This window comes from Mya arenaria, chromosome 7 (assembly GCF_026914265.1).
Source record: "Mya arenaria isolate MELC-2E11 chromosome 7, ASM2691426v1".
NCBI classification, from domain to species: domain Eukaryota; kingdom Metazoa; phylum Mollusca; class Bivalvia; order Myida; family Myidae; genus Mya; species Mya arenaria.
This window is the reverse complement of record NC_069128.1, coordinates 63,081,542-63,098,019: the sequence shown is the minus strand read 5'-3', so window position 1 is coordinate 63,098,019 and position 16,478 is coordinate 63,081,542. Positions and strand designations below refer to the sequence as shown.

At 35.4% G+C, this 16,478-nt stretch overlaps 1 protein-coding gene across 6 annotated transcripts in view; it reads right to left on the bottom strand.

Moving 5' to 3' along the window:
- Window positions 1–16,262, bottom strand: part of LOC128241523 (nicotinamidase-like) — a 48,251-nt gene extending 31,989 nt beyond the window's left edge. For 3 of the 6 annotated variants that reach the window (XM_052958492.1, XM_052958490.1, XM_052958491.1), the window contains exons 1-6: window positions 16,106–16,262; window positions 11,840–11,915; window positions 8,287–8,494; window positions 7,034–7,194; window positions 5,767–5,920; window positions 3,791–3,877 (exon numbers count right to left, since the gene is read on the bottom strand). In XM_052958492.1, the coding sequence (XP_052814452.1) occupies window positions 3,791–3,877; window positions 5,767–5,920; window positions 7,034–7,194; window positions 8,287–8,494; window positions 11,840–11,915; window positions 16,106–16,125 (706 nt within the window). In that variant the 5' untranslated portion in view covers window positions 16,126–16,262. Of the gene's footprint in view, window positions 1–2; window positions 229–404; window positions 493–694; window positions 855–1,283; window positions 1,424–1,648; window positions 2,081–2,124; window positions 2,160–3,790; window positions 3,878–5,766; window positions 5,921–7,033; window positions 7,195–8,286; window positions 8,495–11,839; window positions 11,916–16,105 lie in introns of those variants that run through there. The other 3 variants (XM_052958495.1, XM_052958493.1, XM_052958494.1) reach the window with 3 other exon arrangements.
- Between the last annotated feature and the right edge of the window lie 216 nt (window positions 16,263–16,478).

The following is a 16,478-nucleotide window of genomic DNA, read 5'->3' as shown; positions in this document are numbered from 1 at the left end:
TCACACTGAATTAAACACATCATGTAGGTAACTTTACAAGCTCGTACATAAATTGCAAACAGTCAAATAATAAATAAACGCCATGAAAACCAGGATGAAATAAACCATATCACATGTTCATGTTTAACTCTCGAAGAAGGTTGTCCGGATGAATCCGTCTATTTCCTCTGTATCAAGTTTTTTTTCATATTTTTCCATCACTCTCAGCTTCACCCGATTGATTTCCTTCTGTAAAACAAAACAAAACATAAACAACTTTGCCGATTTGGTAATACAATCTTTATTATTTGGCATATATAATTCATCTAACATATAATTGTTGTGGTTGAAACCCCTTTTGCATTGAACTACATGTACATTTATACTTTATGTAACATCCTCCGTACCCTTAGTCTTTTTCATACCTCTTGCTGTGCCAATTCCACCTGATTTTGAAAGTATATAATTTGCCAATCAATGAGTTCCTCTGCTTTGGTCTTCCTTCTCTTGACACTATTAACAATAAGGATTATGATAATAAGGATCATAATAATATGATGTTATAACAGTGAACTGAAAATATTGCTAATTGTGACAAAAATTATCTAATAATGTGTGGATTCAAACTGTTAATGTTGAAGTTTACTCAATTGGTGTATATTTCATATATCGTATTTTTACAATGCAGTTGTTTGAATACATGGCAAATACTTACACACGTTCCTGTTTGTGTTCTTGGTAACTGCTCTTTGATGGTCCTGCAGTAGGCTGTGCCGCCATCATGATCTTGGATGGCGGGGGTAACTTTGATGACCTAAGGCTTTCACTCTCCGCATCTTCTTCATCTGTTAAATTTGGTATAAACGAAAGACCATCTGCGAAACAAAATAAATGTTGTAACAATTAAGATAAGGGAGGCAGCTGTGTCAACTAGAATTATAATCAGAGTCGATTTTTTCTCGGACGTTTTAGCTTAGACGAAGTATTTGAAGGTGAAGGGTGTGAACAACGAGGCACCTCTAATTTACATTGGAATAACGACTTTATAGCAAAATCACCGTTTGGAAATAGATTAAGGTAAGAAATCAATATCGTTTTATGCCTTCTATATATGTATCTTAGCCTGTTACCCGCCTTCTTCAATTATAATCAATGTTTTCCGTTGGAGGATTTTGTTACTAAAAATAGAAACACAATCTGTATACGAGGCTATGATTTGTTTATTTTAACTAAGAGATTCCCTTTCATGTATCAGACGACATTATGTTTTATATATCAAATTATCATGTTTATCACGAAATTACCTGGCTCATCAGAGTCCATTCCACCTATAACTCCATTGAAACTGGCATCAGCATGTATAGATACAATTCTATTGGCTTGATCTGTAGCATTCTTTAGCGTGTCAGTACCCCGCCCACTCTCTCTCCGCTGGAGCCTTTCACTGTTATGACACAAATTAAAGTATCAATAAAGAGTTTGATTAAACAAATTTAGTGTTCCTGGCCTAATTTTAAGCTTTACTCTGAGTAAAAAATAACCTTTTCATTTAAACATGTATATTAAGTTGTTTTATGAATAAAAAATGCATTTAATTCAGTACATCTGTCATGCTGAATATATTTCAAAATATTAACAATAACACTTTTTAAATATAATATCAGACTACCTTGTTATCTCAGCCTTGGCATTTTTTCGCATGTTCTGCCATTTAACACTGATTTCATCGCCAGTCCGAACAGCACACCCCAGGGCAGAACATTTGACACCTATTTCTTCCCATTTTCTTTTCTTTTTCTCATTAGAAATTTTATCTGTAAATTTGTTAGTCAGCATTTCCCTCGTCTCAAAGTCTCCCATACATTCCTCTATAATCAAAGTTTCACTAGCTGTGAAATTAGTTTTTTTTCTCCTTTTTTTGTTTTTCAGTATCATAAGCAGAAGACTTTGGGATGTCGGCCATCTTGGATGCTGAATGATGGTGACAGATGAATTATGGGACAGGAAGTTGGATTTAATTGACTGTTAAGCATTTAACGCTAGCGTTACTAAACGGCAGCGTTAAATAGCTATGAGCAACATTAATTAAACTGACCGTTAAGTAACAGTCAGTTATGGATTTAACGGATGGTTAAGGTAACGTACTGTTAAATTTAATTGAGGTTTTGAGCAACCGGCCCCTGAAATAATTCACACAAGTTAAGAAACCTTTCGATGTTTAATACATGATAAACTTGTATAAGGATTGCATTGTTTTAAATAATAAGTAATTATTATCATCTAGGCGTTTGACATAAAACACATTGTGTATATAATATCAAGAACTGTCCGTCCATCTAATAGAAAACGCTCGACTACCAAACTAGGAGTCATCGATTCAAGCCCCGTCATAACACTTACATACATCGCTTCTTCAGATAAAAAAAAAATGTTTAAGGACCCCTGCGTCAATCATATAATTGTTTAAGGACCCCTGCGTCAATCATATAATTGTCTAAGGACCCCTGCGTCAATCATATAATTGTTTAAGGGCCTCTTCGTCAATCATATAATTGTTTAAGGACCCCTGCGTCTATCATATAATTGTTTAAGGCAAAAAAAAAAAACAGTTGTGAATCTCTGACTCTAACAATTGCTACTTTTCTGTATGTGCACTACAAAATACTAGCACATATTGACGTCTGCATATGGCGAGGTCAATAAGTCATTTTATTATATAACAATCAAAAATCCACACGCAATACATATCGCATATACGCCATAAAACAAAATAGTGCGTCGTTAAAATGACATTTATTATGAAAACAAGTCGCTTTTAATTGATCTAACCAGTATTGTATATAATAAAAGGATTATTAGATAACCATTGTTTATGCTTTGCGTGGGGTTTTACAAAGAATATCTGGTGAATTAAATGTGCTATTTCAGTGTTTCAAACAGTGAACATATCAATTTGATGTTTTCACTGCTTTGAATAGTGTCCTGAGCTCAGATTCAAATCAAACATCAGAGCGCACGGGGGGGGGGGGGCGACACAATACCAACCGGTCGGATAATTCACGGGGGGGGGGGGGGCGACACAATACCAACCGGTCGGATAATGCTCACGCTACACCGTTATTTTTATCGATCGTCCAATGAAACGCGTGGACACAAGTCTCAGATAGTTCACTCATCCAATAGCAAGGTCTGTTTTAAAGCCACCTTGGTTACCTTTCCAAGATGGCGACCTAATGAAATGCCAATTAATATTTACATTTGATATCGTCTTAAAATAATTGAATTTAGGTATTTAAATAACGCGTGCTCTACGATTTCGAAAGATTTAGGTCTAATTCTACTAAGACTCATCTTGTCATTATTCAGAATGGTAAGTTTAAAAGGAGAATTCATTTCAAAGTTCCAGTCGTTATCTCAGATTTTACCGTACAGGACATTATTTACCAAAATACCACTCGTGAAATATAACGTTTGGTGCTCACTTGAAATTTTACGCAAATCAATCTTAGCTGATGTCGTAACGACACAATTTGTAACACTGTTACTCATAAAGCGGTTGTTTCAATAAAGAGTTTTAGTTGATTTTAACTTCAATATATATCATTCTGAATCAATGTCACAAATGGAATCATGTTGATTATTTTTATTTTCTCATCTTTGTGATCATTTGTAATACTTGCTCAAGTTTAATTCTCACGAATATTTAGCACAATATTGGTTCTCTGACGCTAAGATTATTTCAATTGTCAGCTAAGATCGACTAAAATCTCTAGTATTGCACTAAAACGAACGATATGTTACCGTGACCTACCTTTTGTTCTAAGGTCTTGGAGAACACTGTCCACGTTATCTTTTCTGACAGGTCGACAGGCATCAGCCACTGTGTACGTCTCATAACCTGCAGATATACAGAAGAGATTGCTTTGTCAGTTTATACATGTGCTCATTAGCGGTAATCTTAATATATATTGATAACGATGTAGAAGGTACAAGGAATCTGTGTCAGTTGTTTTGTGACGTTCTTTCTCTCGTTGTGTGTCTTTAAGGGTTTTAAAATTGAATCTTCAAACGAGTCCATACAAGTTTGCTTTTTGAGCCGCTGTCGGGTGAGGGACTTGATTAGCCATTGAAGCTATTATAGTGGAGTTTATTAAGTATCATGGTTGGTACTCGATCATCGAGTCTTTGTTTTCGACAAAGGTAAACTTCTTGCATGGAATTCATTTAAAACATCGTTTAAATTCTTGGTTTTGAAAAAATAAAAACCTTGGCAGCCGTTCATGGTAAACCCATGTATCGCATGCCTTGCGTTCCGGACATGTGTTTCCGGTCATGTGACGATTTTCGTTAAAAATTCCATCTAACAACAGCAATGTAGGATAAGATAATCCTAACAACACGCCAACTTAAACTAGGTTAATTTATCACATTTTGCAATTGATTTATGCTAAAATCAAACAAAAAATATTCAGGTTGCAAACTGCGATGTAATAAGGAACGCTGTGACGTCAACTGTCATTTCAACTTGTTGCGCGTCAGCAACGCCTGGTCCTTTTTCGACAAAGTGAACAACATCTTTGAAGGTATGCAAGAAAATGTATATATGCCGGATGAAAAATTCGAACATCGTTCACGCTGCGTAACCGGTAACTCGTCAGTCCTTGTAAGCACGTGAACGGTATTTATATCTCAATATCTCAAATACCAATAAAGTAGATATATTCAGCTGATAGTTTAAAGTACTTTTGATTGTAGCATATAATGGAGCTTTCTCTCTGTATGGAATTGTATAATCTAAAACACTAATGACCGTGGATCAAGTAGCGCTGAGCAAAGTTAAACTCTTGTAGGTGTTTGTTCGCCTGTTTAAACTTTCGCTCGTTCATTCGTTCATTCGTGCATTGAATTATTCGTTCGTTTGATCGTTTGGTCGCTTGTTTTCGTTTCTTCAACTCGTTCTATCGTTAGCTCGCTCGTTTGTTCGTTTTTTCATTGAATATTACAGACCATTGTGTCACACATTTCTGTCTTGAATTTTGACAAGGTAAATATAACCATACACTAAGTTAAGATTTATAAAAGTATTGAGACAAACTGCGAATTTTGTAATTCTTTGAGTTAAATTGTTTTCATACTATTTATTAGTATATACCACGGCTTTCCAAAGTACATTTGAAGGTTCAAAGACATTCCCAGTAGCCAAACATGTAACGACGACCCGTTCACAGTGTGTGTATACCACGTGATAAAATACGTCATAAATGCTACGTCGAAAGGCAACATTTTGCTTAAAATGAGGACTTAAACCAAAGATAACTTTTCTTTTACAACACCATTTTAAACAAAATAAAAGGCAGTCTATGCCACTTAAAGAGCCCCACATTTGTTTTATTACCGAAATTTGATAAGGTCATTAGTTTTATCAAACACTTCGACAAACCGGTTTCCAAAATAATGTTTTGACAGTGTCAGACGGCTGTATTGTGAAAAGGTTTGTCGAAGTGTTTAAAGAAACTAAACTCTTAATCAAACTCTGGTAAAAGACCAAGGCAGGGCTCCTTAAGCGGCGTAGATTGCGCTATGTTTCATTAAAAATGGTGAAGAAATAGTGAAGTTATCTTTGTTTAAAGCCTTTTTTTTAAATCAAAATATTGCCTTCCGACGTAGCATTTATGACGCAATTTATCACGTGGTATACACACACTGGTTCAGATACATAAGGTTCAGAGCACAAGATAACACTGAAATACAAGTACAGCTGAACGTTTTAAATAACAAGTCACTTACCCAGCGCCTGTCCGTCCTTGGAGGTATAGTAGACACAGAAGTCTAGCGCGAGGCCGGTCACCAGGAGACGAGTGATTTTACGCTGCCTAAGGAGACTGTCAAGCTCTGTGTGCGAAAACCCGCCATTGTCGAAGAAACCCGAGTACGAGTCGACCTAAATAGACCAATGGAGATTGCCTTAATGGTTGTCGTCATAGTTTTGGGTTAGAGACAACTATTTTACGTCTCAATAGCATCCATTGCTAAAATATGAATGTTTAAAGGATATTTCCACGCTGACAAAGCGATGATAGAGCATAATAACCTTACAAAGATTTACAATCCAGCCCTTTTCACTTAAGTATTAAGTATATGGTATTTAGAAAAGAATGTTTGTGATGTTAAATATCAATATATCTTAAGACCTACGCCCTAGAATAACAAAAAGAAGATCAATTTGATATCGATACATTATTTGTCCCTACCATTTTAAACTAGTTTGCAGCAAAACTTTATTTATTATTTGTCAGAAATCTAGTATGTTGCATTGAGTAAAAGCATCTGATTCGGATAACTTTGAATTTTCAATTATAGCTATCAAGCCGGAGGACCATCTCCTTGCCTTTAAAAAATAAATTTCTTTATTCATGTTATTTGTTTAAATTAATCAAATAATATTCTACTATTTGGTAACAGCCATATTTTTGAGTTAAATAATGGCTTTTGTACTATTTTATTGACCTGGGGATCGTTTCAATAAAAATCTTATATAATTCAATAAGAAACTATATAATCAACTTATAAAAATAATAGCGTATTGACTTCATTCACTTAAACACTAAAGCCACTGTTGTTGTTATATCTATCTTTTTTGGCTGCTTTTGTGAAAAAAAATTCACTGTAAGTGGTCTGCAAAGTGTAAAACCTACCTCGCCTATATAAGCTGCAACATTATCTCCTATTAGTCTTTGCTTCTAGTAATCACTGCGTAGCGGTGGAATTTATGGCAATATTTGCATTTTCTTCATATATTTGATTTGTCATTTGCAGCAAATTCTTTCCAATGTGAATTTTATTCAAATGAATGCTAAAAATGATGCAGTACATCAAAAACAATAAATAGGAGCAAATTTTCCAATCCGGCCACATAACACATGTACATATATCTAACCTTACTAAAATATATCCTGCGTTGAAACGCCGTGCCTTTTATAAGAAGGCTTTATCAAAAATTACCATGAAAGCACAATTTGCTCAACTAACCTCAAACGACAGTGAATATATATACCTGGCAGTGATAACCTTTTTTGACAACGATATCTCCTGGATGTTGTTCCAACTGTGAACTAAGCTGTGCGTCTGTCGTATTTATAACGCAATGGTCCGGCCACAGCGTCTGACTAATATTATGAGTGGAGTCGCAGCTGCTATTGACTGGGCATAGTGTCCCTGAAATAGAATGCACTATCTGTGGAATATTGATAACACTGATTCGTGCTTTGATATGTCGCATATAAATGCCGTTCTGTTTTGTTTTGTTGTGTTTTGAGCGGGGGTACAGAACCGATTTCTTTATACCCTTCAAGCCAACGGGGTTCCACTGTAATTGCATATCCAGACTAATCCCCATTATTCACGCCGTCCATAGTAAACGTGTTCAAGGCTGAATGTAACTCGCATTCGTTTGACTTCGGCTTTCCCTAAATATGTAGTTCTGGCTTCCATAACTTGAATGTAGATATTTGTATGTTAACTAAACATTGTTTGTACCCCACTTACCAAAGCCAATCAATGTCAACACATGACTAATTGTTAATTTTACTAAACAATAATAATATCAACTTCAACAAAATCAGCTTTTTATTTTGATAAAATTACCAATTTGTCAACTTTTCCTTCGAATTCCAGCACGGACTCGGCCTTCGCATGACGATTGATTCTAATTTTAGCATCGGAATCACAGTGTTTATTTATTTGAAACCCAATGTAGCTAGATTAAAGATAAGTCTCACATACAAAACAATTAATGTATTCCCAATTTGTTCGGTTTTATCGGTTTTATATATAAGCATTAAAATATAAAAAAACAGCTGCAAAATAAACTGATTTGTGAAAATCTTGTTACCAGGTGATTAAATTTTAACAAAACTATGACCTTAATATATTTTTTTTAGAATTTGATTATACTTATAAAGGGAAACATCTACCTATTCAGCGTTCTATTGTTTGGAACAATTGTCTTTAAATTACACTTTACTTCATTTACCTGATAATATAGGTATATCTTAACGATGTATAAAAGTGAAATACATCTACAAGCGTAAAAATGTCACAAATTCTGGTTAGTTTTAGATACTGCATTCACTACAGCGAACACGTCCCAAATGGTAATATATACCGTTTCGCTGACGTTTTTTAACTACTGAATATGAGGTATATATTCGATTGTTTTCGAATGAATGTTTAAATTTATGACGTCAGACTTTGTTGTGCACAAGTTCATTATGACGTCAGACTTTGTTGTGCAAAAGTTTCACCTACCATTATCTGTGTACAGCAGATCGATGGCTGTAAACGGTTGTTTTCCCACATGTTGTGAAGCGAATGACACGTGATCAGCACAATGCCAATCTTGCGTGAACACCGTCAAGGAAATTTGGTCCTTATACTTCAGCCGGATGTGCTGTATTACGGAAATGACGTCATCGCCGTTTTCGACTGCTAGTGTACCACCTGAGAGGAAACAGTTCTGAAAGAGTAACATTGAACGAATTCTTAATGAACAGCGCTTTTGCTTCATTGTTACAAGTATATTAATATAGTTAAAATAAAACCTACATTTTAAGCCAATGAAATTGCAGATAACAATTATTAAGTATTTGACTTAACCATTAAGAATTTCACCTTTCGTGGGTGTTTAAAGGTCCCCCTAATGCCATTCATTCGATACACACTCCCTGAATCCGATTTTGCTTTGTCAATGTATTAGCCAATGAGGTTGTATTCTTAGTCAGTTATATAACCTGAAGTAATTTATTTATGAATAAGAAAGATCCAAGGTTATTGATTGTACACAGGCAGAGCCAATGGAAGCTTTTTAATAAAATTTATAAGCAGGCTGTTGACAGTGCTGTATAGTGTACATAATGTATACTTTGATAAGATTTACCTTTTACGTGTTTTCTTTATTTAGGATTGTTGGGATAAGAGTGAGGTTTGTGCACGTAAACTGTTTTAAATCCCCAGTAAATTTACATTTTACTGACCGTTCCAAGGCGGTACCTAACAATCCTTGATAAACATACCTAGTTTTTTTTATTTAAAGTATGTATGCACTGTGCTGTTTGTGGAGTTTCGTGCTGTTCTTCCATGTTTCTTGTTTGTGATTTTTTTTTGTGTTCTATATCTTTGGCACTTACCCAGTGCTTTAAACCGAATTTATGTCTAAACCTGTTGCTACTGTGCCTGTTGCTGTAGTTTTTCACATTAGTATTCACTGAAATAAAGCCCTCCATTCGCTTATATGTAGCTGACTGACATGTATGGTGGCCACGGTTAATTGCAAGAGAAAATATTTAAACGGTATGTTAGAGTTTATGTTCCAATACCATGTTATTGGCATTTAAAGCTTTACCTGAACGTCGAAACTTAACAGAGCAAGGTTGTATGATAGGACTGGCATTTAAAGCCTTACCTGAACGTCGACACTTAACAGAGCAAGGTTGTATGATAGGACTGGCATTTAAAGCCTTACCTGAACGTCGACACTTAACAGAGCAAAGTTGTATGATAGGACTGGCATTTAAAGCCTTACCTGAACGTCGACACTTAACAGAGCAAGGTTGTATGATAGGACTGGCATTTAAAGCCTTACCTGAACGTCGACACTTAACAGAGCAAGGTTGTATGATAGGACTGGCATTTAAAGCCTTACCTGAACATCGACACTTAACATAGCAAGGTTGTATGATAGGACTGGCATTTAAAGCCTTACCTGAACGTCGATACTAAACATAGCAAGGTTGTATGATAGGAATGGCATTTAAAGCCTTACCTGAACATCGACACTTAACAGAGCAAGGTTGTATGATAGGAATGGCATTTAAAGCCTTACCTGAACGTCGACACTTAACATAGCAAGGTTGTGTGATAGGACTGGCATTTAAAGCCTTACCCGAACATCGACACTTAACAGAGCAAGGTTGTATGATAGGACTGGCATTTAAAGCCTTACCTGAACATCGACACTTAACAGAGCAAGGTTGTATGATAGGAATGGCATTTAAAGCCTTACCTGAACGTCGACACTTAACAGAGCAAAGTTGTATGATAGGACTGGCATTTAAAGCCTTACCTGAACGTCGACACATAACAGAGCAAGGTTGTATGATAGGACTGGCATTTAAAGCCTTACCTGAACATCGACACTTAACTTAGCAATGTTGTGTGATAGGACTGGCATTTAAAGCCTTACCTGAACGTCGACACTTAACAGAGCAAGGTTGTGTGATAGGACTGGCATATAAAGCCTTACCTGAACGTCGACACTTAACATAGCATGGTTGTGTGATAGGACTGGCATTTAAAGCCTTACCTGAACGTCGACACTTAACAGAGCAAGGTTGTATGATAGGAATGGCATTTAAAGCCTTACCTGAACGTCGACACTTAACATAGCAAGGTTGTATGATAGGACTGGCATTTAAAGCCTTACCTGAACATCGACACTTAACAGAGCAAGGTTGTATGATAGGAATGGCATTTAAAGCCTTACCTGAACGTCGACACTTAACAGAGCAAAGTTGTATGATAGGACTGGCATTTAAAGCCTTACCTGAACGTCGACACATAACAGAGCAAGGTTGTATGATAGGACTGGCATTTAAAGCCTTACCTGAACATCGACACTTAACTTAGCAAGGTTGTGTGATAGGACTGGCATTTAAAGCCTTACCTGAACGTCGACACTTAACAGAGCAAGGTTGTGTGATAGGACTGGCATTTAAAGCCTTACCTGAACGTCGACACTTAACATAGCATGGTTGTGTGATAGGACTGGCATTTAAAGCCTTACCTGAACGTCGACACTTAACAGAGCAAGGTTGTATGATAGGAATGGCATTTAAAGCCTTACCTGAACGTCGACACTTAACATAGCAAGGTTGTATGATAGGAATGGCATTTAAAGCCTTACCTGAGCGTCGACACTTAACATAGCAAGGTTGTGTGATAGGACTGGCATTTAAAGCCTTACCTGAACGTCGACACTTAACATAGCATGGTTGTGTGATAGGACTGGCATTTAAAGCCTTACCTGAACGTCGACACTTAACATAGCAAGGTTGTGTGATAGGACTGGCATTGAAAGCCTTACCTGAACGTCGACACTTAACATAGCAAGGTTGTATGATAGGAATGGCATTTAATGCCTTACCTGAGCGTCGACACTTAACATAGCAAGGTTGTGTGATAGGACTGGCATTTAAAGCCTTACCTGAACGTCGACACTTAACAGAGCAAGGTTGTATGATAGGACTGGCATTTAAAGCCTTACCTGAACGTCGACACTTAGCATAGCAAGGTTGTGTGATAGGACTGGCATTTAAAGCCTTACCTGAACGTCGACACTTAACATAGCAAGGTTGTGTGATAGGACTGGCATTTAAAGCCTTACCTGAACGTCGACACTTAACATAGCAAGGTTGTGTGATAAGACTGGCATTTAAAGCCTTACCTGAACGTCGACACTTAACATAGCATGGTTGTGTGATAGGACTGGCATTTAAAGCCTTATCTGAACGTCGACACTTAACAGAGCAAGGTTGTGTGATAGGACTGGCATTTAAAGCCTTACCTGAACGTCGACACTTAACAGAGCAAGATTGTATGATAGGACTGGCATTTAAAGCCTTACCTGAACGTCGACACTTAACAGAGCAAGGTTGTATGATAGGACTGGCATTTAAAGCTTTACCTGAACGTCGACACTTAACAGAGCAAGGTTGTGTGATAGGACTGGCATTTAAAGCCTTACCTGAACGTCGACACTTAACATAGCAAGGTTGTGTGATAGGACTGGCATTTAAAGCCTTACCTGAACGTCGATAATAATCAAAGCCAGGTTGGACAGGGCAGGACCGACGGCCGACAACACCAGTAATATGGCCAACCTATAGGAAACAAGATTTAACTAAGATGGCTAAGTCATATAGCATAAAGACATATTATTTCATGCATACCGGTAAAAGAGTGAAAAATATTAGTGAATGATAACTTGATCATTTCGCTCTGGCTCGAGTGAAATGATAACCCTTGCTCAATTCCACTCTGTACAGACAACTCGGGACGATTTTTTCCATCTTTTAGAAGATTTGCTTCCCTTGATTTTGAAAAAAATACATGTATGTCACAAGTACATTTTTGTTGTCGTCTGTAGTGCAGTAATATATACACATTGACCGAATCGTATTGAATTGTCACAATCAAATTATGCAATAATTTTAATAAAACAAACATTTTTTTGCGATTGATTATAACTATAAAAAAGAACAAGCTTACCAATTTATGTATGAACTATTTCATGGAAAATACTGTTACAATTGGTGGGTATCGGTTGAATATTTACTTGGCCACATGTGCTAGTAATAGAGTTGATAGACCATTTCTTCCTACAAACTCTAACCGCCTACATGTATGCACAAGCATTTTGAATTTGACCAATTTCCAGTTTACATTCATCAGTTCAACAATACATTTTTCTTTTTAAAAACTTTCAAAGTTTGCGCTGCATTCCTATCAAAAGCATCTTCGGGCACATCCTCGACATTTCCTCTTGGGTCTTCATAAACCCACGGGAACGTGACATTTAACTTTAATAGATATGAAACTAATCCGCTGTCTTAACAACAAATCATCCTTCGGCTGCACTGAGCATGAATTCACCCGAAAAAAGATCCAGAGTCTGAGAGCGACAGTGACTAGATATACACTACGAAAAACACTAAACACAGACTTCCGCTGCTTTTACGAATACACACTTGTATAAGTCCATCATTGTTAATTTAAATCTGTTGAAATTGTTTTTGAATGTACATTAATGTCACATGCTCATGTTTCACTGAAATGTATTTCTACGCGATACATTTTTTTACATTTACGAATGCTTTTGTTTAAATACTTGTTTTTTGTCTCATTAAATGTTAAACATGTTAGGTTTTGTTGATGGAACTAGGGTTTTATCTAAAAATAATTTCAATTCCAACAACCATTTTCATAAAGTGTGGAACTTTTTAGTGGAAGGACCGCGAAGAGGAGGTAACTTTGACATAGCGATTATGCCGCAGTTACTTCCCTTCGCAAAGAGACCACAGATATTTACTCTAGCGGGGAAAAAACACGATATATGCATGAAATAAAAAGAAATTTGTTGAATTCAGTGTAAGATCGTATTTTATTTCACTCGTGGTCACAGAAAAATAACATTTTCACTACGCCACTCGTGAAAATATATTTTCTGTGACCACTCGTCAATAAAATACGATTTTACACAATTTTGTTGAAAGCAATATTTTCATGCGTTGTAGTTTCTGTATTTCTCAATCAACAATATTAAAAACCTTATGGTTTTGCTCCTTTTAAAAGCGCATCACCTCGTGAATAAGGCTGCGTGACTTTAATTATGTTAACATATCATGTCATAAAGTAGATCTGACGATACCTCCTTTCTATTTGTGGCACTAAAGTCAGCCTAAAAACATATCACTGCATTATATTTCAACACCCCCAGCTCATGTTAACTAGATGAGCTTATTAATAATAGGAATATTTAAATCTATAAGTTTAAATTGTTTTTTAAAACTATTTTCCTAATATATATATATGACTCATTGTCCTTCTTGCCACTGTTTATAATTATAAAAACATCCTGGTATATCATTCATATACTTTCGATTTCCTCATTGTTGTTGTGAAACAATCCAAGCATGTAATATTTTACATACAGTTTCATTTGATGTCGAGAACATATATATTTCATTGTTTGGTGATATCAAATGCTAACAATGTGCCTTGATGACAATACAGTTTGAATCTTGAACTTTATTCTCAGTCTAAGTGACGGAAGTTATTTGTTTGATATGCATGTGAAACTCACTCTTCCCAACTCTTTACAAGCACTTACGGCCGGTTTAAAGTTAGCTATTGCAGTTTAGAATACAACCTATATTTACAAACACTGAAAATGCAGATATTCAATTAATTACTTGGCTCAATCATTAAATATTTAAATTTTTAAACTTTCGGGAGACAGTGTTTAAAGGTCAGGCCTTTTCCACTCATCCAATACACAATACCTGCGTCAGACTTTGTATTAACATTGTGTCAGCCAATGAGGTTGTATTCATTAGTTAGATGACATAAATTAAAATCTTAATAATAAAGAAGGGCTCGTTCCCTACACTTACTCCGCCCATTCGTAATCATTTATATTTTACTTAATGTTATATAACTATTACATAATGCAACATGTAAAAATATACTAATTATTCACACCTTAAAGCAAAGCAAGTCATAAAACTCGTACGCGTAAGATCATGCAATAACAACATAAATATCAGACAAAATGAAGCTATACGGCAACAGATAATATAAGTAACGTATTTGAAGCTGCACAAATCTCAACTGTTAGAAACACTGCTGAAAACGTCAGGTTTTGTTTTTATTAAATGGGAATTACCTTACCAGAGGATTAATGCGTAAAACATATTTTTTTTATCTAAATAGTATTGATCATTGTTTCTCTTTTTTTGTCTTCGGGAATACTTTCTTATTTGACGTCGATTGAGTTGATTTGTCCGGATTAATTGTATTTGTCAATTCACATATGTAACCAATAGCTGTTTTGAAAATTAATTAAAAATTCGATCAAAAAAACTATGTAAATATTGATTTCATAGGAGATAAAAAGAAATATTTTCTGGTTGGAATGCCTTTAAGATACAGGTCACTTTTAACGTAGTTTGAATATAATGGGAATTCGTTTAACACAATGGATCTTAATATCTTATTGTTATCGTCCTTAATGTGCTCTTACTCATGGCACTTAAATGTTTGATTTGCACTTTAAACCTCCATTAAGTATTGAGCAGCTTGGATCCTGCGGTTATTGTTTACTTCTCATACAAAACAATGCCAGGAGGTTGACTTTTATCGTTATCGTACAACTTAAGTTGACGCATAATTCTGAAATGTATACGTAGAATGATCACAATAAACCCATCGAATTCAAGGGCCACATATGGATGTGATCATAATTGTACATTTAAAGCTAACTTTGCATAACGGTGATATATAACTGCACTGTAACATACAAATTTAAAAATGTATATCTATAAATATATGCTTTACATAACGTAATTATTTAGGTGACTTATAGGTCCGATGGGCCGGGTGTAAAATGTACTATATGTTTGTATTGAAAATGTAATTATGTTATATACACATGTCACTATAATAAACAATTTACTTACTTACTTACTTACTATATAGGCCCATGGGACTGGTTGTTCTCATTTTGTCTTTACTCAATCCATTTACTGAAGATTTAGAGTCTTTATGTATTTTAATTGTTCATTATTATTCCTTTTCTTTATTGAAACATTTCATTGCATTTTCCCTTTCTAAACAATCATATTCGAGTACTTCTTCGGGCGCATTCTTCACTTACAGTGACAGCCCTTTTTAATAAAATAATCTTGATTCTATTTTTTCAATTTTTGGATTGCATAATTCATCTCGCTATTTTCAAATGCAAATATCCAGGCGCCAGACTGTTAACAAAACATTATCTAAGCACATGCATGCTTTCTTGTTAAACGTGGCAAATATCGGCTGGTTTGATGTTCAGCTGCGAAATAGAATCCAGTGTAAATATCATACTGCACTAAAAAGACCCTTAGATACGCGTTTATTTTTTTTAAAATAACAGTCTGGCAGAGAACTTAGTCTAAAAAATACTTTAGGTCAATCAAACGTGTATTAAATTATATTGTGTTGTTGTAGTTGTGTGTTTTTTTAAATAAATAATGACAATAAAGTTGTTATTTTGACACTGTACAATCAAAGAACACGTAAAAATCAGAAAGTAAGTCATAATAATTATCATTAATTGCGATGATTGTTTAATTTAAACTTCTATGATACATCGACAACCAATAAACTAATACGGAACAATCATGCTATATATTTAACTTGTGACGATAAACTCCCGCTTAATAAACCAAAACTGCAAAATCATGATAATAACGATTTACGCAATTTTGTTTCACTTTATTACCATGAAGTATGATCTAAAATCACTTACATGACACTCTCCATATACATCGCTGTCACATTGAGTTTTTCACCAGCACATCAATCAACTGGTTTAAGTTTAATATCCCTGATACATATCTCTATCTCTCAGATATTCAGCGACGCAATAGCAGGATTGTAATTATACTTTTAGTTTAAACACTTGTAGTCCGTTATTCAGCAATCTTTATACTACTCAAAACTGCTAGGGCTGTCGACGGACAACGATATACTTCCGGGCCTTCAAGAAGTGCTTAAAATCAATGTTTCCTCCGGTTTAGGTAGCAAATAATGATGTGTGCATTGCATTCTTGAATGTATTCGGAAGACATTTATGTGGTTTTGAATGGTATTTTGCAGGACCTCGATATTGGGTAGATGGA